At 36.2% G+C, this 27,799-nt stretch overlaps 1 protein-coding gene across 2 annotated transcripts in view; it reads right to left on the bottom strand.

Moving 5' to 3' along the window:
- VPS13B (vacuolar protein sorting 13 homolog B) overlaps positions 1-27,799 on the bottom strand; it is a 482,028-nt gene that overhangs the window by 427,028 nt on the left and 27,201 nt on the right. The window contains exons 4-6 of one of the 2 annotated variants that reach the window (XM_074898647.1): positions 8,251-8,371; positions 3,336-3,503; positions 1,997-2,178 (exon numbers count right to left, since the gene is read on the bottom strand). In XM_074898647.1, the coding sequence (XP_074754748.1) occupies positions 1,997-2,178; positions 3,336-3,503; positions 8,251-8,371 (471 nt within the window). Of the gene's footprint in view, positions 1-1,996; positions 2,179-3,335; positions 3,504-8,250; positions 8,375-27,799 lie in introns of both variants that reach the window. The other variant, XM_074898646.1, reaches the window with a different exon arrangement.

A 27,799-nucleotide genomic window follows, 5' to 3' on the forward strand; every position in this document is an offset into this window, starting at 1 on the left:
GGACTGATATCCCCAGCATAAATCAGCACATCTGTCTCATGGCTGTCTCATCCCATGATGCTTTCAACAAGAAAAGCAACAAAAAGCTTGAAACTCTAATCTGTTTTGTTGCCTCCTCCCACGTATACTATTTTCACTCTAAAACTGAAAATAGGAGCTTAGTGTTACCAATTTAAAAATCACACAAGTACATATCCAAGTACTTAACTGTCTTCCTTTGAGAATTCTCAACTTTAATTAAACTCATTAAGATTAGTTTGGACACAGTAGTCAAAATTATACAGGTTATAAAAATAGTCTAGTCCCTACACAGAAACCAGAAGAGCATATGCTATTACAAACATGGAAGTCTTGGAAACTTCCACTCAAGACTGGAAAAACAGATGTGCTTTACCAAGTGAACAACACAGACTATGAAAATTTTCATTATAAAGATCTTGACATACTTAGAGGGAAAGATTATTGAGTGCCGCTGACTCTTGTCTTCAGCTGGGAAACAAACCACCAGAACACAAGTTGCTGGTATTCAGTAATCTACCCTTCAGACACACTGAAGCTACAGTAATTTCATTTGCAGCAGAGACTTTTAAAAAGCTTTAAGTGTCCTTGAATTAATTCTATTAAGTAGTTCTATTTACTGATAAAAGCTCCTTTTACTTCAATTGTAAAAAACAGCTGTTCCCATTCAAGAGTTAAATATTTTAAATAAAATCTTTTTAAATAACTGCATCCTGACGATCCACAGCACACAATCACCATGCATGCAACAAATCAGAAAGTTATCAAATATAAAACTTGTGAGGGTAAACAGATTTGTAGATATAATCATTGCATAATGGTATGGTAGTGAAATACTAGAAAAGATCTAAGATTTAAAAATCATTAACTTTGGACCATTATTCTCTGGATCATAATAAACAATCATTAATTCACTTAAATATTAATCTCATTTTGATTTAATTATGTTTCTGAATGTCTTCATAAACAGTATTTTATGTTTAAAGATTGAATAAAAAAAGATGAGAAAAGAAGAAAAAAGAAAACCCTAAGTAACCTATGTGCAACATAACCAATAAAATCAGAGCGTATAGAAAAAAAAACTTATAGAAAAAAAATTAACTCCCAGCCTTAAGTTCACAACAGCTTAGGCCTTACTGAATCATATCACAAGTCAAACAAATGCAGTATCCAAACTGAAAAAGTGACACTTCCAAATTATCTCAACATTTAGTATTTTGCAGTGCATATACCTCAGATTATTTTTTATTAAAGCCTGGGAAAATCCTGGTGTAAAGTCTGTGTCTTCACTTAAAACAGTTCTCAGCTAAATGAATGGGCATCTCTGGTATTCATTGAGAGAGGGAGGGAGGGAAGATGAACCTTACATGCATGACTACTCAGAACAAGAAAAAAAAAAAGTAGGAGCGAAAGGTACTTTAGTCTCTCCACCAACTCAGCATTTTGCTTCTGCACTGGAGAATGTAAACATGTCACCTAGTGTCAGATGTCCATGAGTAATACTGCACTCCTGTTCACTAGGAACTGAGCTTGGCTTGCTAATCCATTTCACATGGTTCACTACATAGTGCTAATACGCTGAAGTTTCTTGTTATTTATGACAGTTTGAGCTACATTTGAAGCAGTAACATGCAAAAAATCCTTTCCATCTTATTGCAGGAACCTTAAAGCATACAGTATTATTTTTTTATTTAAAAATAAATAATATGCAGATTACCTGCATATTATTCCTTTCAATTATTATGTTTTCTTTTTTAAAATTTCAGAAAAAATAGAGAATTTTAGAGAACACTACCTCCTTATATGCTGTTACTGTACAGCAACTAATTACATCATATGAACAACACTCAATCAAAAAATCCCTTTAGCAAAACCCAACAACATTAGCTTTTCATTTTACCTTAATTTTTGAAGTATATTTTGAAAAAACTCAAAACTTTACAAATGAATAGCAAAAAAAATTATTTTAGATACTTACTTTAATAATAGATGGCATTTTAGAGTTGAGGTTATCATAAGTAAAATGCAGACGAGTCCTGAAGGAACATTTGTACAGCAGAGGTTCCTGGTAAAATTCAATTTTACCACTAGCATTTCTCTTATCAAGACATACCGTGCAGTCAGAAAAGTTGATCATCTTTCTCAGTACCAGATCAGTGGCTTTTAAAGTAAGTATATAGGTTAAAAAAAATACATTGTACAAGAAAAGTAAGTTATGGATACATGTCCTTATCTAGAAGAAAACAATTCAAGATAGTTGTGTGGTCATTATTTAAATTGTTAGCAAAGTACTTGCTTATGTGACTAAAGAGAGTAATTTAAATCACAGACTTTCTGCAGAATTCTTAAATAGTGAGGACAAATTAGTTACAACCAATTTAAATTTCAATACCTTCACTGCACCTCGGATTAGTTTGTAAAATGAAAGTAATGCTTCACATGCAAGCATAAGACTAATAAATATTATTCCTGTTATTTGACCAGAAAGATTTGTGCATATTTTCCCAAAAAAGTTTTCTTTTGAATCTTCTAAAGTAAACAGGAGCTATTATAGTGATCTTAACATGAAATGTGTTTTTAATTTTGTATATTGCTTCACAATAATTTTAGGCAGAACAAAGAAATAGGTCCAGTCATCAGGAAACCATTAATTAAATTCACCATTCTACCAAAGATCTTCTGTGGGATCTCAGAATATTCTTACCATGCCCAAATTCCATCCCTACCAAATGTCAGTAAGAACACCTAGACTTACAGATGAATGTTGGTAAGTCAAGGACTGAGACATTCAGATGCTGAAGATAGAGATAATAATCAAAAAGTTTGGGCTTTCTTTCCCTGAAATTGTGAAGTAAAATGAAGTTTGCCGTTGCAATTCATATGCCATGCTTGCTACTATTTTAGTACCTCTCTAGCCAGCCTACTTAAAGAGTTTCAAGATTGTCACAAACAATTGCATAAGAATGCCTTAAGATGCTACTGCTCGTTCACAAAACTAGAAACAGATTGCCTAAGCATTCACTGTCAGCAGCAAGCACAAAATCAAATGCAATCACAGAAAGATGGCAAGTATGAGCAGAGAGGACTATAAAACATGTTGTATCATGTGACCATATAAGTATGTGTTAAGAATGAAGCTATCTTATTATAACTGGCTCTTCAAAATGGAGGACAAAGGAAAAATTAATAAGAAATTTTAAAAAGCAGGAAGTATTATACTTCTGACATACACAGCCATTTTTTAGACTTGCAAATTTCTGTATCATTTTAACTTCTTCCACTGTGATACTTAAAATGAAAAAAAAAAATCTACTCACCAGAGATGTCCATAAATGCTCGATCCCAAAACTCATCCACTGTATAGCATTCTGCAGATGTAATATTGACTGAGAGAACAATATCATCCTCCACATATTTCAATATGAGATTGTTGATCACAATGTTGACATTGTTTACAACACGCCTAATCAAACTCTGAACATAACCTACAAAATAAAACAAATTCTTAGAAGTTATAAGGAAGACAATCACAAATTCATTTATTGCTAAAGTCATTATTTCCAACTTGCATTCTTTTTTAAAATCAAAATTAAAACAAAGCAAGTATCCTTGTCCTTTATTTATCCAAAACTCACAGGATTTAAAACTCTAACAATCAGTTCAGTTAAGTCAGTCAGCAACCTGGAAATGCAACAAACTATACCAAAACCCCTTTAAATACCAGGAATATAATATAGCATAAGAGATTAATTTTTTTATGGCAAGAATCAACTTTCAAACTAATTAAGCAAACAGAAGACTCAGGATTACTGAAGACAAAGAATTTTAATGACTAATTTGAAAGATACTTAGAAACAGGTTTGGAAAAGCGAACAGCAGTTACTAAGCTACTTTTCGAGTATGTTATACTTATTTGCCCCCTCATCTAGGTTTTTAGAAGTTAAATAATCATCAACATGACTAGTACTTTTTTTCATTCTAAAAGCTAATATATCCACACCATGCTCAGTAAGACCCCTGTGAGGTATAACAAAATCAGCTTCTGTCAACAACCCAAATAGTAAGCACCTGCACTGCAGCCTATTGGAAAGAAATACATTTAAGTTTTTTCAGACATAATGTGATTGGAAAAATTATTTCATCTGTGAATTCCCAGTATGCAGTAAACACTCATATTTTACCAATATGGTAAAGAAATTAAATACTACCCATATTCACATCTTTTATGTATACTGAATGTAACTACAGAGCTAACTTATTTGTACTGGGGAAAAAAATTAAAAAATAAAGCCTTTAAATTTCTAAGTTTTAAAATCTATAACATTGCTCACATTCTATCTAAAAATACATTTAGCGCATGCTACAGACCTAAGTTTGGTAACTACACTGAAAAAAGCCAGTTAATGATACAGGTTTAAATCCACAAGCTTCGAGAGCAGTTTTGCAAAACCTGCATTAAATAACATTTATATCAACTATTTTAATTCAAATAAAACTTTAAATGAATATCAAAACACTATGAGATCAGAAGGAGGAGACTCAGGTTGCTACTTCCATTCTACTCTGCTTTTTCTAGCTATTCATCATTTTCACACCCAAATATTACTTTTCACCTTAGAGTACATGGAACATTTTACCATTACATAAGTGATTTTCTTGAGCTCCACAACTGCAAATTTACACAGCTGACATAAAACATTTTCCTTTTTTAGCATTCAAAGCCTCCGATCACCCTTTTATTAAATGCAAAACATGCTTTCCACTACCAGTAGCAGAATAATTTGATTCTGATCAGGTACATTTCTGTGTTTGAAAAGTAATTCAATATTAAAACCTTAGTTATAAAATACATCACATATTCAAGAGCATATGTCACCCTTTGAGCAAAGCAAGTTCCAGCACGAAGAAATAGCACTTTAGTATCTCCTGCCATCTTTACAGGATTGTAATTGTATTAAAACAAAATCTGAGAAATGTTTTAGACCATTGACTGTGAAAAAAAAAAATCCAGAACTGCAGTAAAAGTCAAAATTTTGACAGCCTAGTACTGTCAGATTTTCAGTGTAACCTAAATTTACCTTTTTAGCGTATCAATCTAAAAAAACTTTTGAAAAATATGTGGTGTAACTTGTTTTCAATATTTTTCTCACTGACTTCTTAAAATGTTAACATATTTTTAGGTTATATGAACTCAGAAAATCAGATATATTATTTATATATAAGGGGCATAAGAGACCCATATTCATCACTAGAGTGGTGTAAACTGACCTGTATACAAATGGAAGCCAGCACAAAGCATTTAGTTGCTTAAGTTCAGCATAAAAGTATTTTTCAGACTACATAACTAGCAACTATAAAATCATAACAAGTATTTTAATTATAATTTTAAAGAAAGCAACTAATTTCACTGAAGAAAGTGAAGTTCTCCCTCCACAGGTCCAAAGCTTTTCAATATTTCGCTTTCATGTGTCTTTCAAAGTCAATATAATTTACATTTTCCTGCTGTGAATGACAAAAACATTACAAATCCAGCATCATAGCAGAAGAAAAGAGAGTTCTACTGATCATTTCCAGCAGTATGCAAGAATAGAGCAACAATGCTTTCATCTGTGTGTTTTTTTGTGTGAATGCATTAAAAAAGGGAGCAGAATTATATATTCCAAATAAAACAGGGGTCACGGATTTAATAAAAAACTTTTGTTTCACACTTCTGAGAAGACTCTTCCAAACTAGGGGTGCAGCATATTGTTAAAAATACAATACAGGTACCAACTTTCTAATTAAGTTTATCTTCAAATATAACAGAATCAGATTCTCATGACTGATGATCAGTCTTCTAAGAAAATTAATTTAAATTGTAATTCTTACTATCCCAAACATTTAATAAAAGCATCAGCAAGTTCTCGTGTAAGACCATTTTTAAAAGAAAAAAAAAAAGATTGTTTTAAATACAAGTGGAAGAAAACAGGTGGAGGTTGCTTCTTCCTGTAACTTTTAAATATAAAACTATGACTATCTTTGCCACTACAATTCAGGTGTTCTACGATGAAGTGACTAAAAATATCAGAAAATCTGTAGGGGTAAATTCTCTCCCGAGGTGCACACAAAATCCACATTTATACATTCTGGAAATTCTCCAGAATATGGCAGGCCATACGATGCAGAAAGAGCTACAAATGCAGTGTCAGATCCAACCCTCCAAAATATTGTAGCACTATAGTCCATGGAGTAGCCTATTGATTCAACAGAATCAGTATCATCAGAATGGACACATCTACACATCTTAAGTTTAGCAGTGCTCATTGCACTGTTATTGTCACCAAAGGCACAGTTTTAGGTAATCTCTGCCTAGCTTCATCTCCGAGAACACAGCAGAACTAAAGGACAAATAATCTTTCAACAAATTACAACAGTAGTATAATACCTATCTCCTCCAAAGACTAAAACAAGTCTAAGTAGATGACTCAACATCTTAGAAAAATCAAGGATGTGCAAATTAAAGCTTAGCAAAGCCATATCCTATACCACAATATAAAATCTTCCTATAAGGAGGCCTCTAACCATCCTGTAAGGAGGCTGTTTACCACATAGGACCTCTAAATTAAACAGTGTTATTTATGCATCAAAAACTAAAACCAAAACCGACTATTTAGAAAACTTAGTGACATGGAAAGTAACTTACAGTCCATTGAATAAGGTAAGATTTCACTAAAGCTCTCTGAATCATTAGACTTCCCTACCAACATACTTTATGAAGTCAAAGAAGGAATGTGATGACAATGAAGGAGATGGTAACACCCTACAGTTTCACAGAAGCACAAAATACACCTGCAGAATCCATCCAATAGTAATGTAAGAAGGCACCAGACCTAATAATTTGTTACAGTACTGCAAATACAATATGGGCAATTCGGACAAGCACACTAATCATTAAGAACCACAATATATTCATAAAAGCCAACACACAAGCCAATTTTCAATTGTGTGTTGCATCTGGATCTGTGGAAACACGTCTTTTGAAATGTTTTCACTTCATCAGAGGTCAACATTACAATAAGCAGACCTCCAGCCTTTCGCTAAGACTACACCTTTCTGGAAGGTCCACAGATAACACTGATAGAAACTTGAGGAACCAAAATCCTAAAATTGTCCCTGAAGGCAACATAATCATGCAATTGGTGGCTGGTAAGCCTTTGACTCCTGTTCACAGGTGAGACCCAAAGAACCCACAAAGGCAGCGCTGGAGCCGAAGCGCTGTCCATGGTAGCAAACGGTGGATGCCAGGAGTCCTGCAATTCCAAGCCACCAGACTTTATTGGGTCTCAGAGCTTTAGGAGGGCCTCTGGATGTAGATCCTCAAGCACCCATTCCAATGCAAGATAATACTCTGTAGTACATAATATTCCACACACTAAATGTCAGTGTTCTCTTTTGATTCAAGGCAATTATAAATTTCCTGTTAGCAAAAGACAGAAAAAAGGCCTAACACAACTCCTGTCTTTAACCCATCTAAAACTACATGCAACTACTTTGCAGAAGGCAAACTGCAATTCATTCCAGTACTCTCCAATTTAATTCTACTGCACAGAACAGCACCCTATACTTCAAATTTCTGTGCAAACTCAGATACAATAGTAATGAGATCTGTAGTTCCTTAGGCATTTTTATAGCATATATCTCCAAGTTCAACTGAGACAAATTCCATGTCAGAAAAAAGAAAAAAAAAGTGCTGAATATCTCTACCAATAGATACAGGATGCAATAAGAAACATCTCTCAAAATTATTACTCTCAAAGAGAAAACCTTACCTTTAGAACTACTATAACAATCTGAAAACAAGATGTTTGAAAACATACAAGAAAAGAACCTACTGTGAACCTCTGAGCATTTAATGAGGAGTAGAAAACAGAGTGATCTGAAAGAGGAGAACCAGAGCAGCAGACGATAAAATCTAACATACTAGCCCTATGTCTCTCATGCTAATCTATCTTGCACTATAAGTAAATTCTGTAAATTTAAGGATTTAACAAAATGGAAAGAAAAGACATAAGGTTTAACTATGTTTTATTGCAACTTGGTTCTGTCTTAGAATACTCAAGTATTTCACTCAACGTTATATGATTTGTAGGTGGACAGAGATATAAGTCTAACTTAGACACTGTGGCCACCTGAATGAAATGTAGGAATTTTCTATCACTCAAATACAATCCAGCTTCTGAAATTATGGATTACCTGGAGGTAAATCGGGGTCAGGAGAAGCAGACTGATGAACTCGTCGTGGTTTTACTGCTGATTTCATGCTTTCCGTGGTGCTGCGGTTTGTTGAACTGGAACCACAACTTTCGTGGTCTTCCTGCTAGAGGAAAAGGAAGCAACCAAGTTAACCAGACAAAAAGAAAATGAATGTAGGGAGAATGTCTTGGCAAAGATTTGGCAAATTAAACTTCTGTTACTGTTTTTCCATCAGTTCAATCCTGTACACACATTTAACTATAGGAATTATTACAAAACTAGCTGAACAACATTAAAAAAATTACAATTGCAATTGATTCTTCCAGTAACTTCTATTTTTTAAAAAACCTCAGCCATTTAACTGTTAATTCCAACTGAATACATTTCATCTAGCTGTATTTCTGCTGAAACATTCCTACAGAGACAGAGCAGACTACCAAAACAAATAGGCGAAATTACTGAATTTTATGAGCTTGCATGCCTACTCATGAAACCACCTCAGAAGGTTCCAAGAAGTCAGAGTCATGTCCTTCCTAATACAGTTAATTGAAGCTGATTCACAAAGCAAAATATTTTTGCAGACTTCTAAAGTAGGCCTCAGAAAAGATAAATGAACTGAGGGCACCTGCTCATCTTGAGCTTCTATATAGCTTATTCATATTAAGGAATTCAGAAGTGAGAAACATGGCTCATAATTAGAGAATGCAATATAAGCCTTACAAAATGAAATTCACAGACCCAAGAAAATCTTAATTAGCTGAATTTAGGGTTTTAAATACTCCACTAGTATTCACATTACATTCCAGAATGACAGTTTAACTACAAGACTCAAGTGCAAGAAGGCCAAGAGTGTATTAGAAGAGCAGGTTAGAGAGGAAGCAAATTCTTACCCAAGCCAAATTACCTCTTTGACAGATGTAGTCTCTTGCAGAAAAAGAGCAAAATGCTCTCTGGGTCATGGCACTACTAGGATCACACAACGTGTCGATAAAAAGACGAATTTATGGAAGAAATCTCAACTACTGCAGTACAAAGCTATAATATTCTTAAATCTGTTAACCACCAAAATGCAAACAGCTTAAACTGTGTTGGGTTTTTGTACAAGATAGATCATGTGTTTCCCTGCATGCTATCTGGCACTTTTAATCATCTCAGAGAAATTATGAAATGGAATCTTCACACTACTTGCTTCTTAATGTTATATCAGAAAAAAAAAATTTTAAAGTTACGTGTAATGATACATTTCAAATAGAAGTCTACAATTTCAACAACAATTTAAGAGACAGTTTCTTCCACTTCCCATTTAGAAAAACAGAACACAAAGAAATTCTCTGATAAAAAAGGAAATACCATTTCAATAAGAAAAAAAGATGATGAGCAATATAATCTTAGCTTGAGAAAAAAAAATAGAAGGCTGAACTTATTGAAGGAAATTGCAGAAGACAGACCCATTCATACATCAGAAGGGTGGAAGATTGCTTCTAAAAGGACGGATTACCATAAAGGATTTCAATTTTTCTGGTCATTAACATACTACTGAAACAAGCTGTTTGCTGTTTTTCAATTTATGGGTTTGGGGCCATTTCTGTCCTACAGGACTTTCCCATTCCAATGCATGAAAAAAGTGGTTAATTTTTGTTTGGAGGGCTTTTGTTTGCTTTCTTATCTCTGACAACCTTCTGCTTTTCATTGAGGAATGTGAGTCTCTCCAAGACTCTCTCAGAACTTCTAACTACAGTGCAATATCATTAGAAAGCCACCACTCTCTTCAGGGCACACCTGAGCAATAATGACAGCTTGAAGCTCTTGTTTTATCTTCAAACCTGGGATGACAGAAGGCTCTTCATAAACATGTATATTTTGTAATCAGAAAAGCTCACCTCTCCTTCATGTCTCCAGCTGACCAAGAAAAATTAGATCACAGACTTCTAAGCTAATTATTTTGAAATAACCTTTAACCATATCCTCTTTCTTGGAAACTAGTTCATATGTACACGAAAGTATTTTTTCAGATGAGTCACCATACTGCTATTTATGTTTTGAACTTGAAAAAAACCTGAGATGTCACAGCAACCAAACAGCTTGATTAGCACATTTCCTTCCTTCCAGAGCTCACTTAGAGATTGTACAGAATGCTGCGGTGCAACTATTTAATGATCTGATAGGATATTACACTTACCTTTTAATATTTATGCTGGCTGCAAGAAAAAGGGACACCAGCAGGATGAGGAAGGCATTCTATTTTTGAGTGTTAACTGTATCAGGCCTGACAACATTCAAGTATAACTTTTCTATCTACACATGATACAACGATGTTCGATGAATCACATGCAAGATCTAGGCAGTTTTAATCATATAGAGTATTACAATGAAATGAAAAAAGATAAATAAGCTTTTACCACTTTCAGAGAGTTAGGAATACACACCAGCACACTGGGATTTAGGGGGGGTTGTTTATTTTAAAGGAAAGGAGCAAAGAACCTTTAGATTGTGTTGATTTTGAAAGTAAGTCTCAAATCTTAACCTGTTAATAAATTCAATACAATAGGCTTTTTATATTTCCCTGAGCTACAAGTTTGTTGTGATGGAAAATGGTTGCAAATGCTTAGAGCAAGTTGGACCTACAAATAATCAAAACAAAAATGTACATATTCCAAGACAGTGCCAAAACACCCCACAAAAATTTACCTCAGAAATATACCCATGCGACTTAATCCATATGAAGTAACAGAGTATACCAACTTAAGAGAAATTCAGCCTGGCTGAACATTTGAAAAAAGTTTTTTTAATCAGGAATAACATCCATTTGTTCCCTTACATTACACAAATATCAAAAATGTTTTAGAGCTACAGTGGGGTGTTTTGAGTGTGAACACACACTATTTTTCAAAACAACTACTGATACTTCATAAAGAAATGTTGTATTTAATTACCGGAAGATAACAGTGGCCATGACATTATAGGAACTACATTCCTATGTAGACATATATCCAAAAGCTTTCCGTATCTGCATGCTTCTGCTCAACATTAACTTTAAGAGCACACTATTAATTTCTCAAACATGTGGCTGTCTCATAAGCCCAGAAGTAAAACATGTTCATTAAAGAGAAGGGAAAAAGTTCCAAGTGAACTGCCAAAACTAGCATAATTATGAAACTATTTAACACTGGAACCAACTATAGTCACACACTATGTCTAGATCACAGTGATGTCATCAGAAACACCCGGCCAAAAGGCACTAAAACTACTGCGCTCCCATAAATCCACCTCACACCAGATGACAAACATTTTAAAGTCAAAATTATACTGGGGGTGGGAAAGGAGTTACATTCTAAAAGTGCTAATAACTATAGTACGAGATTTAATAAACACCCGTTTATTTGAACATTAACGAGAGTGATTCCCAACAAGTCACAACAGCGGAAATCTAAAAATTCTCATGATGTATCTAGAGAGATTATTTATTAAAAAAAATAACACTCATTTACAAAAATATCTTTTCCCACTAGCCTGTATCATAAGTAAAGCCTAGAAAACTTAAAAAACTGTAATATGAGGTTCTGCTTATGGATGCTGTTATACAAATATACCTTGGATCATGACAAATACAAGTTTGCACAACCAGGCTCCATTTTCCCTTTTGGCAAATGAGTTTGTACCTGTGTTTCAGCCATGTACTTGGCTGAAATGTTTTTATAGAGCACTATGGTTACTTCTAAAGCTATGCAAGTCATAAGTAACATGCTAAAGACACCTAGGCTAGTAAATTTACATGCGACTTCCTCAGTCAATTTTCTACTGCGGTATAAAACAGTTATTGCAAGGTTTAAAGTGAATTACAATTGACAAGACCTGAACACATAATAGATGAGGTTTATTATGAACTTTCCTAGTAAGTGGAGTTTATTATCTTTTCTCATTATTCTGCTTTACAAATTTAAAATGCATAGGTCTTTTTCTCTTTAAAGACCAAGCTCATGGTGTTTAAAACATCCTTATTAAAGACCTGGAAGCTGGGATAGAGTGCACCTTCAGCAAGGCTGTGGATGGTGCCAACCTAGGGGGAGAAACCAACGCACTGGTGGGCAGGGCGGCTATTGATATCCTCCTTGAGAGGCTGAAGAAATGGGCTGTCAGGAACTCTGTGAAGTCCAGGTACAAATGCTAAATCCTGCACCTGGGATGGAGGTACTCTGTGTAACTCTACAGACTGAGACATAAAGTGCTAGAAAGCAGCTTTACAGAAAAGAATCCAAGAGTCCGAGTGGATAGCAAGTTGAACATGAGTCAGAAGTGTGCCCTTGCTGCAAAGGCGGCCAACTGTGTTGGGCTCTGTTAGCAAGGGTGAAGCCTGGGGTATGTTCTTCCCCTCTCTTTGGCCCTTGTAAGACATCATGTGGAATACTGCACTCAGCCTAGGGCTCTGCAATACAAGGCGGACATGGACGTATCAGAACCCAGTTCAATAGAGGGCCACCATGGTGGTTAGGGGGCTGAAGCACATAAGCTCTCCCTCAGGAGAGACTGAGACAACTGGGGCTGTTCAGATTGGAAAAGGGAGATCCTACTCTACCTATTGGGAGGGTACAGAGGAGAGGGAGCCAGACTCTGTGTCTGTTGCTACTCATCCTCTCACAGCACACTGACAAATCTGAAACACAGGCAATTCCAAGTAGGGCAAAATCTTTTTAATTAGGAGGGTGATCATGTATTGGAACAGGCTGCCCAGAGAGTGGAGCAGTCTCAATCCTTGGAGCTATTCAGCACTTGGCTGTCCAAGCCCTGGAGCGATCTGCTCTAATTGGACTTGCTTTGGGCATGAGGTTCAAACTAGGTAATCTCCAGAGATCATCCCAAACTGCTCTGTGATTCCCCTCCATACAAAAATGAAACAAAAAATAATAACATTTTTTAAGACAGTATTTTTAAAAATACACAAGTTTCACTAAAATAGTAAGCACTATCAAGATCTTGCTTTCAGAAAGATAACTGGTTATGTTCCACTGCTAAACAACTGTGAACATACATTACATACACACACAAATAGACAAATTCTTTCATACTACACCTCTGTCTAACCTTGCAACAACACTGCTGGCTAACACAGGTCAAGTGTTAACACATTACAACTGAGTCATCAACTTTAATACAGCCTCAGTAATTTCACTGCACAATTATCCTGCAAAGAAAGTTTTACTAAGAGTTATCAACAAACAGAAACTGAAATATGGAAACACAAAATTTTAATAAAAACTAATAATTACTAAGAAAAAGTAATAAAAACTAATTTTATCATTCTTCTAATGAACAGCAAACTAAATGGATAACAACACTGAAAGAGAGAAAAATCAGTGACTTAACTATAACATCTGTAAATCTTTTTGAAGGCGTGAGCTAACAGTCTAATGCACACTAACTTTAAAATAATATATGTAAATTCAAAAATTACGTCAATATAAAAAACTGAAAAGAAGATTTAGCCAAACCAGATTGGGTTACTATTTTGTAGAATATTAAGGAGTTCTGTATATGGAAATTACATATAGCTTCCTCATTTGTTATACCTTCAAAAGTCTATTCAAGACAGTCCGTTTTCCCTCGCTGTTACAAAGCCCAGTTTTATATCTTTTCGAACTGGCAAAACCTTGGAGTGAGTACTCAGAGATTAAGCACCGTCTTTCTCTAAGGCAGATGAGAACGTGATGGAAGGTCTTTATTTTTCTACTTAATTTTTTTCAGTACTATTTCACATAAAAACTTGTCAAAAAACTACCCTTTAAATTATGTACTAGACTATGAAGGAGAAATACCAAGGAATTCAGGGAAGAGGCAAAGTACCTTGATGAGTGAGGGGAATAAGCAAGGGTAACCTGGTTAAGAATAAGAGACAAACTGGAGTAATCAAAAAGGAATTTAAACAAGGCGTCAGCCTGCATTTGCATCTTGTTGCATCTGATCTCAGCTGATGTTAGATTTGGAGAAATCATCAGTAGCAGCAACCAGCAAGGCACACTAAGATACCAGTACTAGATCAGGAGGTTACATTCATCTTTTTTCAGGTCTGGGCACCCAACATAAGAAGAACATGCTCAAGCAGGTCCAGAGCAGGCAACGAAGACAATCAGGGGGCTGAAGCACCTTCCCTACGAGGGCAGGAAGAGAGAGATGGGGTTGTTCAGCCTGGATAAGAGAAGGCTCTGGGGAGACATTATAGTGGCCTTCCAGTAGTTAAAGGGGGCTACAGGAAAAGTGGGGAAGGACTCTTTATCGGGGAGTGTAGTGATAGGACAAGGGGTCACCATTTCAAACTGAAAGAGGGTCGATTTAGATTAGATATAACAAAGAAATTCTTTCCTGTGAGGGTGGTGAGACACTGGCACAGGTTGCCCAGAGCAGCTGTGGCTGCCCCCTCCCTGGCAGTGTTCCAGGCCAGGTTGGACGGGGCTTTGAGCAACATGGGCTAGTGGAAGGTGTCCCTGCCCATGGCAGGGGGTGGAACTAGATGATCTTTAAGGTCCCTTCCAACCCAAACCACTCTATAATTCTATGATTTCTCAGTCTGTTATCAGAAGCCATGTTTTGTTAATTCTATATTAGCATAGCACAATGTGCTCTGAAACAGAGGTATGAATTAAAAATCCATATGAAAGCTGTGGACAAGCTAAAACCCTGCCACAGCAGCCCCAAACGAAAGCCAAGAAACTTGTAGGAAGTCTGTTGCACCAGTACTGCAGAATGTGTGCTGCCTGCCTACTGATTTCTGGGCAATACTGTCTCCCTGTGATGTTGCTACTGTTCTGACTAGCTAATCATCTGAGGTATTTGAGAGTAACATTCCTTTGTTCACAAAAAAGGGAGCTGTCAGAGTCTGAAAGCCTATGGTGATAAGTCCATAGAGCCAAAGAAAAATAAAACAGGCTCTTCTAAGTGCTCCTCACAAATACACCCCAATTTCTCAACACCCTAAGACAGAGTAACAAATAAAATTACTTTGTAAGTCTTTGAGGGAAGTGAGTTGTAAAAATATCTTCTTTTTATTTTGGAAAGAAGGTTATATTATAAACTATTAACTGATCATCTAGTAAAGTTTCTGATACATTTATTGTGTTTTTAAAAAATTATGAGGCCACCTACCATGATGTAAGTGCTTTTTAATATCTCAAAATAGCTTTTCGGCAATTTCTCCTAGGATAAGCTTTTTAAAGATTTCAGTCTTGCTCATGTAACAGAAAGTTTGTCCAGCTTTGGGGGGATATGGGTGGGGGCATCTTAGTTCTGTGACATTATTCTGTGTTTAATAGAGTGTTTAATCAGGGGAGTCCTGATCCGTGACTAGAGCCCTCAAAGCAACGAAGAAGAAAACAAATAATAAGAAGTATTACAGTAGCAACTGGCAACTCTACTCAAGTTTTGGCATTACTATAGAAGGATAGACAGGATTAAAAAAAAAAAAAAAAAACAAAACAGGCAATTCCTAAATGTTTGTTCCACCAAACTCAGTGCACAGAACTAACTCAGTCATTCTCACGCCTGGGTGGCCTGAAAGGAAAAGAGTTAGGAGGAGAGATGTAGCAGGACTAGTGCTAGGTGAGTTCCTTCAGCAAAACTGATTATGTGGGGCATCTTCAATATACGATGGATGTGGGCTAAAAAGGGTCCTTTTGCCCCACATATTCTCTGTCCCTGCAAACAAGAAGGCAGAGTGACTGGAAAAATTTATGCTGAAGGACTGGGAGGAAAGACTGACAGGAAACACACTCAGGAGAACAGACTGCAAACATGAGAAAAGTGACCTACAGCATCTGTATTCTCTTTTCCAACTTGTGTTCAGAAACAATCAAATCTTAAGAACTGATACCTTTTTTTAAAAAAAAAAAATCTCCTTTAAAAAAGAAGTCTGAACAAAGCACAATATATATTCCAAGTTGAAACAGTTTATCTCCATGCATGGAAGCTCCAAATCAGTTCTGCTGTCATCCAGCCTAACACACCATTCAAGGGCTGTTAAAGAAGCACCTCACCCTGTCACATCCCAATTCAGATTCACCAACTCAGGTCAGGATTAAGGTGAAAGGACACCAGACATTCTTCAATTCACAAAACTAAATTTTTATTTGCTCACAACAGATACTGGCACGAAATTTTGTCAGTAAGCCTTGCAACCTTTGTCACAAGTGATAAGCTTCATAACATACACTGACAAACCTTACAACATACGCTAACCAGCAGCAGATCTTATAACACATGCTGGCAAGTTTTAAACATGCCCCAAGAAGCCTTGCCTTATATGGAGGCATACAGGTATAGAGAATGGGAGATAAAAGGAGAGAGAAAGAGCAAGAAAGACAAAAAAGAAAGATTTCACCAGTCCTGGTTCCAGTGTTGGTCCAGTCAGCCCAGCTCTGGAGGGGTGCTGCCACCCATGGCTTTGACTCACATCCTGTCCCTCTTCTGGGCAGACACTTGGACTCATTAGGCTAATTAGGCATCATGCACAGTCTATGCTTCTAGAATTCTCCTTGCTTTTGTGCATGTATAGTTTGTACCTTCAGATTCTTCTGGAAATGGGTGAGTGGGCTTGGGGGTCATTAAGGAGTTACTCCCCTCTCCCTGCAGGTACGACCATTGTCTGACCTTTCTTCTTGATGTATGCATTGTGAAAATGGCTTTTCTATCATCTCTTTACAGAGTTGCTCAAGATAGGGAAGTTCAGCCCCAGAAAAGTGAGATGCCACCTCCATGGGATCCTCTCCTCTCGCCACATCTTCCTGCCATTCCCTGCACAGCTCTGCATTTCCATAGAAACAATTTCCTTTATCAAAGTTCTTTACTGGACGTTTGAGAAATTAACTATGGTTTCATCAGATCACACAGCCACCAACAGGTCCAGTCACTGAACTGGTAAGCACCACAACAAATTTTTCTTACACCACCGCATTTAAGCCAGTTTATATTTTTTTTGTGTGATATTTTGGAAGACACTGTACCAAAGACTGGACATACTCTCAACCTTGTTACAAGCCCCTTGAAATATTAAGAACAGCTGATTGCTATTTCTCTAGCATTTATCAAGTATGTTGTCCTGAACACTGCAGGAAGATCAAAACACCACTGTGAACACAGCTCAATCACATCACTGATTCATTAGCAAAACTTGTGGACCAAAACCTGGGAACCATCAGCAAAAAACTTGGCCCATCCAGGTCACTCTTCCTATTATAAGCTGTTCAAACTGCTAGAGGGCTAACATTAGTCCCCAACCCCATTTCAACTGGCACCAGACTCTTCACCACGACATCACTTTCCTTTGTGGTGGCAGACTATTAAGGGTACTTGCTGCCTCCACTGTCCTAGTGGGTTGTAGTTCTAGCTCCATTTCACACTTTCTTTAGGGGGTACTTTCCCCTAACACATTTCCTACTGCAGTTTATTAGAAAGCCAGACCTCATGTGTAAGAATTCCGTCCACCAAGCACCTGCCAAGGATGTAGTAATAATTTTTATTTCAACATAACCTTGCCACCCACTTCCTTCAGAGGAAGGCAGAATACCGTCCAGAAAAAATTTTCTCCTAATCCCAAACACTATTGAGCAGCATACCTACAACAGGGCCCCAGCAAATTGAGTAATCCCCAGCTCTCAAATTTCTAACATCACAACAAACCTCTGACATGACTGAGAAAGGCCCGAAGCACAAAGCTTTGTCTGGAGAATGTGCTATCCAAGTGAGCTCTTTTCACTGCCGAACATCATTTGGGCAGTGTTTGGGTTATGGCAGCTGCTAGGGGTGGAAAGAAAGGAAAGGGGGTAATGAAGTGGCAATGGATTATACGTGTCAATGGCAGAAAGAGGAGTATACCCACTAGGGTTTTCCCAGATGCCACTGATTTTCATAAACATATAGGTCATTATCTTTAAAATGACAAATTCTCCATCAGAATTGTTTGAAACTAGTCAAAAGGTTCAAAATTTAATAGAGCGGTGCAGAACAAGAGGAAGAAAAGACTGAATGATAGAAAATCATGCACATCTGGTTTCCTTAAGATACCAAGTTTCAAACTCAACACAACTAAAAAATGTTGGGGTCACAGATATTAGTCTAGCAGTCCTTTCTTCCTCAGTTACTGCTGGAGATGGGTTCAAGCCAAAAGTGAGCTAGTGGCCATTCTCCACAGAACACACACCATGGGAATTCTTTCCAAGCTGGGAATGGTACTTTTCAGGATTTTTCTGCCAGTACAGGGAGATTCAAGTAGGAAAGAGATTTCTCAGACACAAGCACAGCAATACTGGAAGCTCTCTACAGTTTTCACTGTATTCTACAAATTCAAAAGCTTGGGAAATTTCATTAAAGAAAAAGTAAGATCTCAGCATACAATATGACCTACAGCAGGAGACTGGAACATTGACATGATACTAGTAGAAAATACTTCCCCTTTTTAAGAACAAAGCACAATCTTTACAAAAAGAAAACATAGTGCTAAAAAAGCCATTAGTGAAGACAAAACTTCAATTCCTGACTTATTTGCAAGTTACTCTCACACAGTATACTTTTTGTGCACTGTATGCTCATACATGTAATACTCTATACATGTATTGTTGTGATTAATATTCAAATAGCTTTAACAACTTAAAAGCTATTGAGTGAGTATAATCGTATGATAAATTTTAGAGACTTCCATATACATGGCTGAAACATTTGCCTTAATTTAGATAGCTTTCTAACTTTTCAGCTGATCAAACACAGAAGCCAAGTTCATGGAAGGTTCCAGTTATTTCCAGCTATTTAGCTGTCACAAACAAAACTTCCATAAAAACAAGACAATGATTTTATATATAGTTTTATCTTTATTTAATCAAAATGCTTGTATCTAAACTTGCAATTACACATTAATAGCCCAACTGTATTTTTAACAACTCACTTTAAATTTTGTATTTTATTTTTATTCCTTCTAAGTTAACTTCAGACACCACTACAGCGAAGAATACATTTCCACCAAATGTAATTTATCAGTTACAAAGCTAGATCGATGGCTGCAAGAATTTCCTGGTTAATCAATGTACATCAGGTGCAACTTATACAAAACATGGACATTAAGGAATTTTTACTTATAATCTGTCGTTTCCTCCGCAACTGTCAGCCTGAGATGTGTACACCATTTCAGTAAATTTATTGCTTCTGCTTTTTAAATAAGAAAACTTTTGAAACATTATCTTAAACCTAAGTAAACAATAATTTATCTGCTAAAACAGTCAGCATTCTATCACACAAAACCACCAGAAAACTATATATTAAAGAGAAGTGTAGCTGTCAACACTACAACTGTGGCGAAGATTTACAAAAAACCTCTGTAATCATAACATGTAAATTTTTAACACATTCGTTAGTTTAAATTACAGTGTGTTTCCTCTCAGGCAGTAGGGACTTTTTGTCAGGATCCAACTTTTATTATTCTTTCTAGAGACCACCATGTGCATGCCACTTCCTTCCTTACATAAATTTTGACATTCAAAATTCTTCAAATGAATATACGTTCCTTGGTACAAGCTCATTAGAAGGGGTTGTTTTGGGGGTTGTCCTGGCTTCGACCAGGATGGAGTTAACTTTCATTGGAGTACTTCATACCATGTGATGTCATGCCCAGGGATGTAGGTGGGCAGGCTCTCTCTCGGGCAGGCTCTCCTCAGGTTTGGGCTCATTTACTCTGTTAGGTCGGGTTGTGTTGTTGCTGAGGGGGTGGGGGGGGGTGGTCACTGCACTTGGTAAGCCACTGCTGCATTTCACTCATTTCTTTTTGGACTCGCAATTGTTACTGTTGTTCTCTTATTATATTTAGTAAATTCTTTTTTATTCAACCTACAAATTCTCTTCTTTTTGTCCCTCCCCTATTTCACTGGGAAGGGGGGAGGTAAATGGCCAACCTCATGATGTCTGGCTGCCAGCTGGGTTCAAACCTCAACAGGGCTTTTTAAATGTAAAATTAAGAACAAAACCCCTTCTCCCAAATCTGTATCAATCATTTGGAATAATTTTTCTTTTATCCCTGGTCTAACTTGCAATGAAAGAATGAGTACCCATTTAAAATTAGGGAGGAAAGTGAGTGTCAGCAAGAAATAGAAGTTGAGTGCCCAAGGTAACAAAATAAATATTCTGAAAGGAGCTGGAGAGATGGGGACAGGACTGTTACTGTTTGGTGCTCAACTGCACACTCCAGACACATGCAAAAGTAACAGATTAAAAATTGGTCAACAGGATGGAGAAATAAGATTTGAAAGAACTTGGGGAAAAAAATATGTACGGAAAAACTAAAAGCCTGGAAACATCCTCTCATCTCATACTATGCCAAGCAGGAAAACTCAGGGAGCATTTAGTGTGGAAGAAAAAAAGATTACGTATCTTGTTCAAATCAAACCATGGAACATCATCAGTAACAAAACTATTGAATAACATAGGCCAAGGAATATGTTTAAAACTAAATTCACAAAAATGTTTTCTTAATTATTTAATTCATCAGGTTTTTATCTATTCATTTACATTAACAAATTTGTTTTATAAATTTAAGTTTGACATGAGCAATCACAGATAACACCATTAAGTCATCAACTCATTCAGGTTTCTCTAACACCATTTTACATGGTATATATTTTTTGGGATGGAGGACAGCTTTAGCTTCTTCAAAAACTAACTTAAAACATACTACCCACAACACTAAATTCATTGAAGTGCAACTGCATTCATACCAAATGATGCTTTTTATCTGCAGTTCTGAAGAGCAGTTGCAACAGGTAATTCCATTATTCAGAAAGCAAATCCCTCACTTTACAAAAAGAGTCTTGGTATGGATTTTAGGTAATACCAATAATATAAGGACTATCCTAACCCAGGATTGTCCACCCATGGCAATGACCCAGGGATCAGGTTCATGGTTTTTAGCCATAGTCCATCCACTCCTGAATACACCACAGACAGACACCCTCCACTTACTCTTTCCAGACAGGTCTCCTCACTACTGTCTTTCCCTTCCTTCCCCCTCAAAGAGTCTGCGACCAAATATCTACCCCATATCTCACAGAGAAGGTTAAGCTATATCGTACTTGTGCCTACAAAGCTAGACACTGCAACTATCACTTCTGAAGGAGTCCTATATATCATTAGCATAAATAAACAAATAAAATTCTAAAAACTATATTCAACATAAAGTATTGATACACACGTATTGTTAAAATGCTCTGGAAATATAAAGCTCTACAACGTGACAGTTTGACAACATTTTTTTTCCTGAAATCTTGACTAAGCATGGTCAACTGATTCCAAGGGCTAGTCTTTCAAGATTTATTGTTGGGGAGGAACACAAGTTTGTGCTTCACTGTACAAAAAGATTAAGTATTTGTTTTATACTGCATTAAAAAAAAAAATACATCTAGCCTTCATACAGCCAACGGGCTGGCACTTCCAAATTTCCTGCTCAAGAAGGTGAGATGCAAAGAATGACACACCTCCACTTCATACTGAACAAGTACAGAAGTGTTGAGTGCTAAATAATCCTTTCATATCTATGTGAGCCTCAGTTCCTAAGCTTTAATAAAAGGTTCAAACATACAATATACTACATATCAAGAACATTACCACAGGACATGACTGTGGCAATAGATCATATTAATACAAGTCTCTTAATATAATCACACAGTGATACCTAAATATCCATCTTTTTAAATATACCGAACTGTACTTCCCACTTTCTATGTTTTTAGAAACATGATCTGGCAATTAGAACTGCATCCTGCTCCCTTCGTGGAAGCACACAGGCACGTTTACATGTAGGTAAGCATTTATGCCAAATGAACAGCCTTTTTTTAGCCACATGCAGTCTTTTTTTAAACTATCCCATACTCTGCAAGCATTAGGATGAACAAATATAGTTTAAATAGAAAAAGCAATATAAAAATTAACGTAAGATACAATTAAAGAGTTGCCGTTTCAATGCAATAGTTAAAAAAATAAGAGATGCAATAGTGGAGATAGACAATCTGTGGCTTTTAGTAGCTCTTTGAAAAATACAGCAGAAACAGTACAGATTAAGAACAAACAGCACCTATATTATGAAGCCAAAACTTCATGCCAAATCATGATACAGAATACTGTAATCACCTATATATATATATATACTTTTATGATTTTCGTAAAAACACTAGATGATGAAAATAGCACTAGTCGCAGTGCTGTCATCTAAACTCCTCAAATTTTTACATCACAAGTGTCAATGCCAAACGTATCTACAAATTTAAGTTATGAGTAATACTAGATATACAGATGCAGCTTACTAAAATGTCATTTCCAACTAAAAATTAACAGGTCACATGTAAGATCTTAATGAAGGATGCTTCCACCTCCACTCTTCTTTTGTGCCTGGATTATAATCACATTACATGCACACTTGCCCACCACACACCCTCTGCTCCTATGTGCAAATGTACTATATTACAGTCTTTAAATACTTCCCAAGATTATTTCATCAAGGTGTTTTGGTAATGCTCATGAGTGTAGTATATAAAAACAGAGTAATACACACAGAGCATATATGTAGATATACTTACGCCTAAACTGGTATGTATTTACAGATGAGTTTGTGTATGTAGACACATACCATATATCAATAAACTTTCACTTAAAGTGACAGATATTTTATATCACTATCTATTAAGACATTATTTTACAACTACTTCCACAAACTAAAGGGTCCCTTGATATCTGCATGGACAAAACTCACACTACAGTTTTTCCGCTAGATTCAGTCTGCAAAATAAATTTCAGACAAAAAAACACATTTTCCACAAGTAATCTGTGTCGTTGTACTCAGCATTGAAAAATAGCATATGAAAATGTGAATACTACAGATGAATATCAGTTACTTGACACTTCTCAGAGAAAACTATGTTATATTTTACTAGAAAAAAATCCTTGTATTTAATCAAAAATTTTGCATGTGCTATAAGTTGTAGGTCAGGGAGAATATTTTGTCTGCTACTTTTGTAACAAACATCCATAACTATTCATAACTATCCCTGTAAATTAAAGATCTTTTCCTCTTTTTTTTTTTTCTGGCCACTCAGGTTTACACTCCAGTGTGAAACACTTCCCTGTCTGATCAGGTTTTTAAAATGTATAGAGACTATAGACTTTTTTAGTCTAAGAAACAACAGTGCTAAAAATATACAATGAAAAACATATTTATTTACTACATAAGAGTATGCTTGGTTTAGAAAACCAAGCAGAGGTTTAGATTTTCTTTCTTTAATGCAAACCACCCTCACCACTACATCATTTTAGGTCAATCGCAACAAAAATAATTACTTACATGTATTTGGATTTGGAATATTACGTTTTTTCTGATATCAGATTGAAGACTTCTTAAGCTACAAACACAACAAGAACTAAACATTGCAAAGCCTAACAGGCATGATGTGAGATAGCAGAAGGCTCTAAAGACATTCCTCTTGTTTCCACATGATAGGGCCAACTGGGATTTGTTCTAGAATAAGTTTTGCACTGTAATTAGGCACTAAAGATGAGTCACCAAGACACTAGCTTTTCACTTTCAAAGAACTTTGATTAATGTAAATTACTGATGAAACCGTATTTGTCACCTCCTGTTGGTTATGTTTAAATAAGGTACACAGAACTCAAGACATTTATGGATGGTGACCACTTTGATTATGTACACATTCCTAAAAGCAGGGAAGCACTTCAAAGCTGCTGAAGGATCACAGATTAAAAAAGATGGGAATTACCAAGTTTCACAGTACTGCACCTTATCTTTCCTTATCAACTGTGATTTACAAGTGCTGAAAGCAACAACATAGAGTAAGTAACTCTTTGCAGTAGCTTTGGGTTCTATCCCAAAAGGCAAATGATCAAAGATGGCAGGAACATTTCTCTTATGCAGAACACCTCTATGTTGTAAGTTTTTTTAATAAGATTAAATTCTCACAAAAATATTTTTAACCAACTCTAACGTCAACTTCAAAAGTCTTCAAAAGCACCACAAACTGAGGGTCTCCAATGTCAATTTTTGCTGACTGCTCCATCAATAGCATGAAGGACAGAAAACTGCAGGAATGGAAGAGGAAGCACTGAAAAGTAGTCAGGCTTTTCAGTTGAATTAAAAAAAAACCCAAACAAACAAAAAAACCACAAGACAAACAATGCACAAGAGCTGCTTATCCAGTCTAAAACTTGGGTATGTTCCACACAGTGCTGAGGAAACAAGTATGCAGAAATACACAGTGCACATCACAACCCAGAGGACTCAAGAAGCACCAAAACACTTGGCACTTCTTTTTCCATCCCCATCCCCTTTATTCTCTCTCACTGCTCCTACGCAAATGTTACACTTGGCTTAATACACTCCATTATGCTTAAGCCTGTCCGTCCATCCATCCATACTCATGCAACCAAAAGATGACATAGCTCATTTTGCCAAATATGTCATTAAAAAAGTATAAGCCAGCTACAGACCACTCATCCAGTTGAGTCCTCTCCTATGTTTGCTACTGTTAAAATTGTCCAATTGCTGTCTCACAACCTCCATAACAAGTTGTAAACATTAAATCCTCCTTGTCTTCCTAATGTCTGAAGGGAGAAAGTATTCTTTATTTCTGCCTTCTACCCTAGAGTCTCATGTTGTTCCCCTGCTGCAAGTGCTATTAGCCCAGAGCATGCAAATGGGAGAGCACCAGCCCTGTGGCAGTATATATTATATCAGAGAGAATCATTAAACCACCAAGTTGAAGTTCTCTTGTACTTTCAAGTGTGCAGTAACAAGGCCAGAGACGTTCAACTTCCTAGGGCTGCTAGCCCTAAAAACATCCTGATCACATCTAAACAAGAAAAATCCTCCATAAGTCTACCCAAAAAACAACAAGCTTTCAGGCACCAAACTAATTTTTTTGGGTGATATATGTTAGCCCAAGGAAGATACTTTATTTACGGTAGCTCTAAAGATAAGGAAAATTAGTAAATGTATAGACACTTTCTCATAAGAAAATCAGATTAGATGATCAAAAACTCCTGTTGGTCTTAAAAGCTTATTCATCCACAATAATAGGAAGCTTCTTCAATAGTTATCTACTCCATTATTGGCTACTGAATAATGCCTAAAAGGACAGAATAGTAGATGATCAGAAATGAAGGTGGGATAGTAAGACAAAGGTGACAAAAAACAAAGGAAACAAGAAAGCAGAGTAGTAGAAACAAAAACCAAATGTGCTCCTTAAAAACAGCATCTTTAATACACAAGAAATACTACCCTCACCAAAGAGTGCTAGTCATAGCATGGCCAGTCACTAGCTTAATCCAAGGAAGAAAAGTAAAAAAAAAAAAAGTAGTAGACATTGCCCTTACTCTCTTTTACAGATATCTCTTTTGCAACATAAAACTCAAATGCATGATTGTCTCTCTGCAAGGTTTTAAAATTTACTAAATGGATTATTATATGTAAGATCTGTTAAGTTTACCAAAATAGTTTGGAAGAAGTTATGAAAATGGCTCTCTGAACAACAGCCAAACCAACTAGCATGAGAAAATTCCCATAAGCATCTCACAGCAATACTTCAATCAACTACAATATACTAAGTTGAACTACACACAGAGCGGTAAATCTTAGTTCCAGCATTATTAAATGGAAAAAGAAACCTCACTCACATTTGACAGTAAATTTTAATTTGGCATCTGAATGTAAAAGTACGTCCAATAATTGATTTTTATCACATAGAGACAATTACATACACAACTATTACTAGATGTATATTAAATACTGCAAGATCTATAGAAGTTATTGGAAACAGGTTTTTTCCCCATACCAATGTACAGTTGTTTAGATGACTAATACCTTTTAAACCATCTGAATCTCCCATGGCTCAATGTTCAGAAACTAGGTGCCAGTATGCACCTCAGATACATCCAGTTGTTCCTGATGTACAACAGCCCCATACAAGACAATATAGTTAGAATAAAGATACTGTGTTTATGCATTTCAGATAAAAATGCAAGGCATGTTTGTTAACTCTACACACCTAGAAAGGCTGGGTTTTTTTCCAAAAGGAGTTGTGTTTCTCAGGTGGAAGAAGCCTGAGTTTCTGGGTTAATTTGCCCCAGTATTATCTTCCAAGCAGAATTTGGGACATTCTCCAACTCAGGGTGGGGAGGTAGGAGGAAGCTAGCAGACTCAATTCATTAAAGCTTTTTCTGAAATCCATGCAGGTGGATTATTGTAGGTATATTACAAAATACCACCATGACTATATAACAGCAGGTTGTTATGAGATATTCAGTAAAACATTTTCTTGAATAAGAGTACAACAGCTGTAGCAAACCATGCCCTCCAGAGAATCATGAAACTACCTGCTACTCACATGGTATTTTGTGCAGATTCCACTGTTAAGTAGGAAATTAAAATAGCTAAATATTTTCAAATTAATCTTTGGGCAACCAAACTACTGGTTTCAGAACTGCATTAATTAAGGTCAATAAATAGCACAGTAATGAAACACATGGGGTAAAGCTACTGTGAGTTTTGACAATTGGGGAACTGCTGGACCACACACAAGGTGAGGGAAGGGCTGTGGACAGCAATGGATGAGATGGCCAACCTTGGGAGTCATGGGCTTTGCAGACTTCTCAGCAGGTACCATGAGGGCAGCGAAACAGTAACAGTGCTGTCCCCAAGCTGATCTTCTGCAGCATCTTAAACACTACACCTTGTAGCAACAAGAAGCCTTCTGCATAACCTACATACTCAGTGCTTGGGTCACACAATAAAGAAAGTTAGCTATCTACACTGTGAACGCCAACAGGCAGCTAGTTTCAATACAGCAGAGACTAAACCCCAGTGAGTATTGTCCCTGAATATGTACATGTATTAGAGATTAGTTTTGAAGTTCGATAAACTTACCAGTTTTATTAGGGATTTTTTCCAACAACTTACACCTTGCTAGAAGTCTGTCACTACTGCTGTTACACAGGAACAAAAGAACTGATTTACTGAGCAGATAATGTAACCAGCAACACGTGGGAACATAATTATCTGCTGCCTTACCATAGGCAAAACCCCACAAGAAACACACACACATATATATAAAACCACACTGTGAACGCTCTTTCTACCCAATCACAAGGTACATTACTGCTAATACATTTTTTTCTCCAAGTCAGACTACAGCAAAATGAAAATAATGGTGTACAAAAGTACTTGCATTTTATACTGCTACTGTGATTTAAATTTGTATTTAAATGCATGTTATCCATCACTGTTCTCTAATGTGTTAAAGTATATATCTGTGTTCCCATGAAATGGGTGATTTTAATTAGGAGATTAGAAAAGCAATGACTCAATTAAGAAAATGGATCATGAGAAGAGGCATGACATTCCAGTGATGCATAGACCTCACTCTTAAATATTTAGCATTCTAGTAAAAATACCGAGTGGTTTTACAGAATCACAGATTTATATATGAGAAAGTTTTGGACAAAACATCAAATATTTAAACAGTTC

The sequence above is a fragment of the Athene noctua genome, chromosome 2 (genome assembly GCF_965140245.1).
Source record: "Athene noctua chromosome 2, bAthNoc1.hap1.1, whole genome shotgun sequence".
Taxonomy (NCBI): Eukaryota; Metazoa; Chordata; class Aves; order Strigiformes; family Strigidae; genus Athene; species Athene noctua.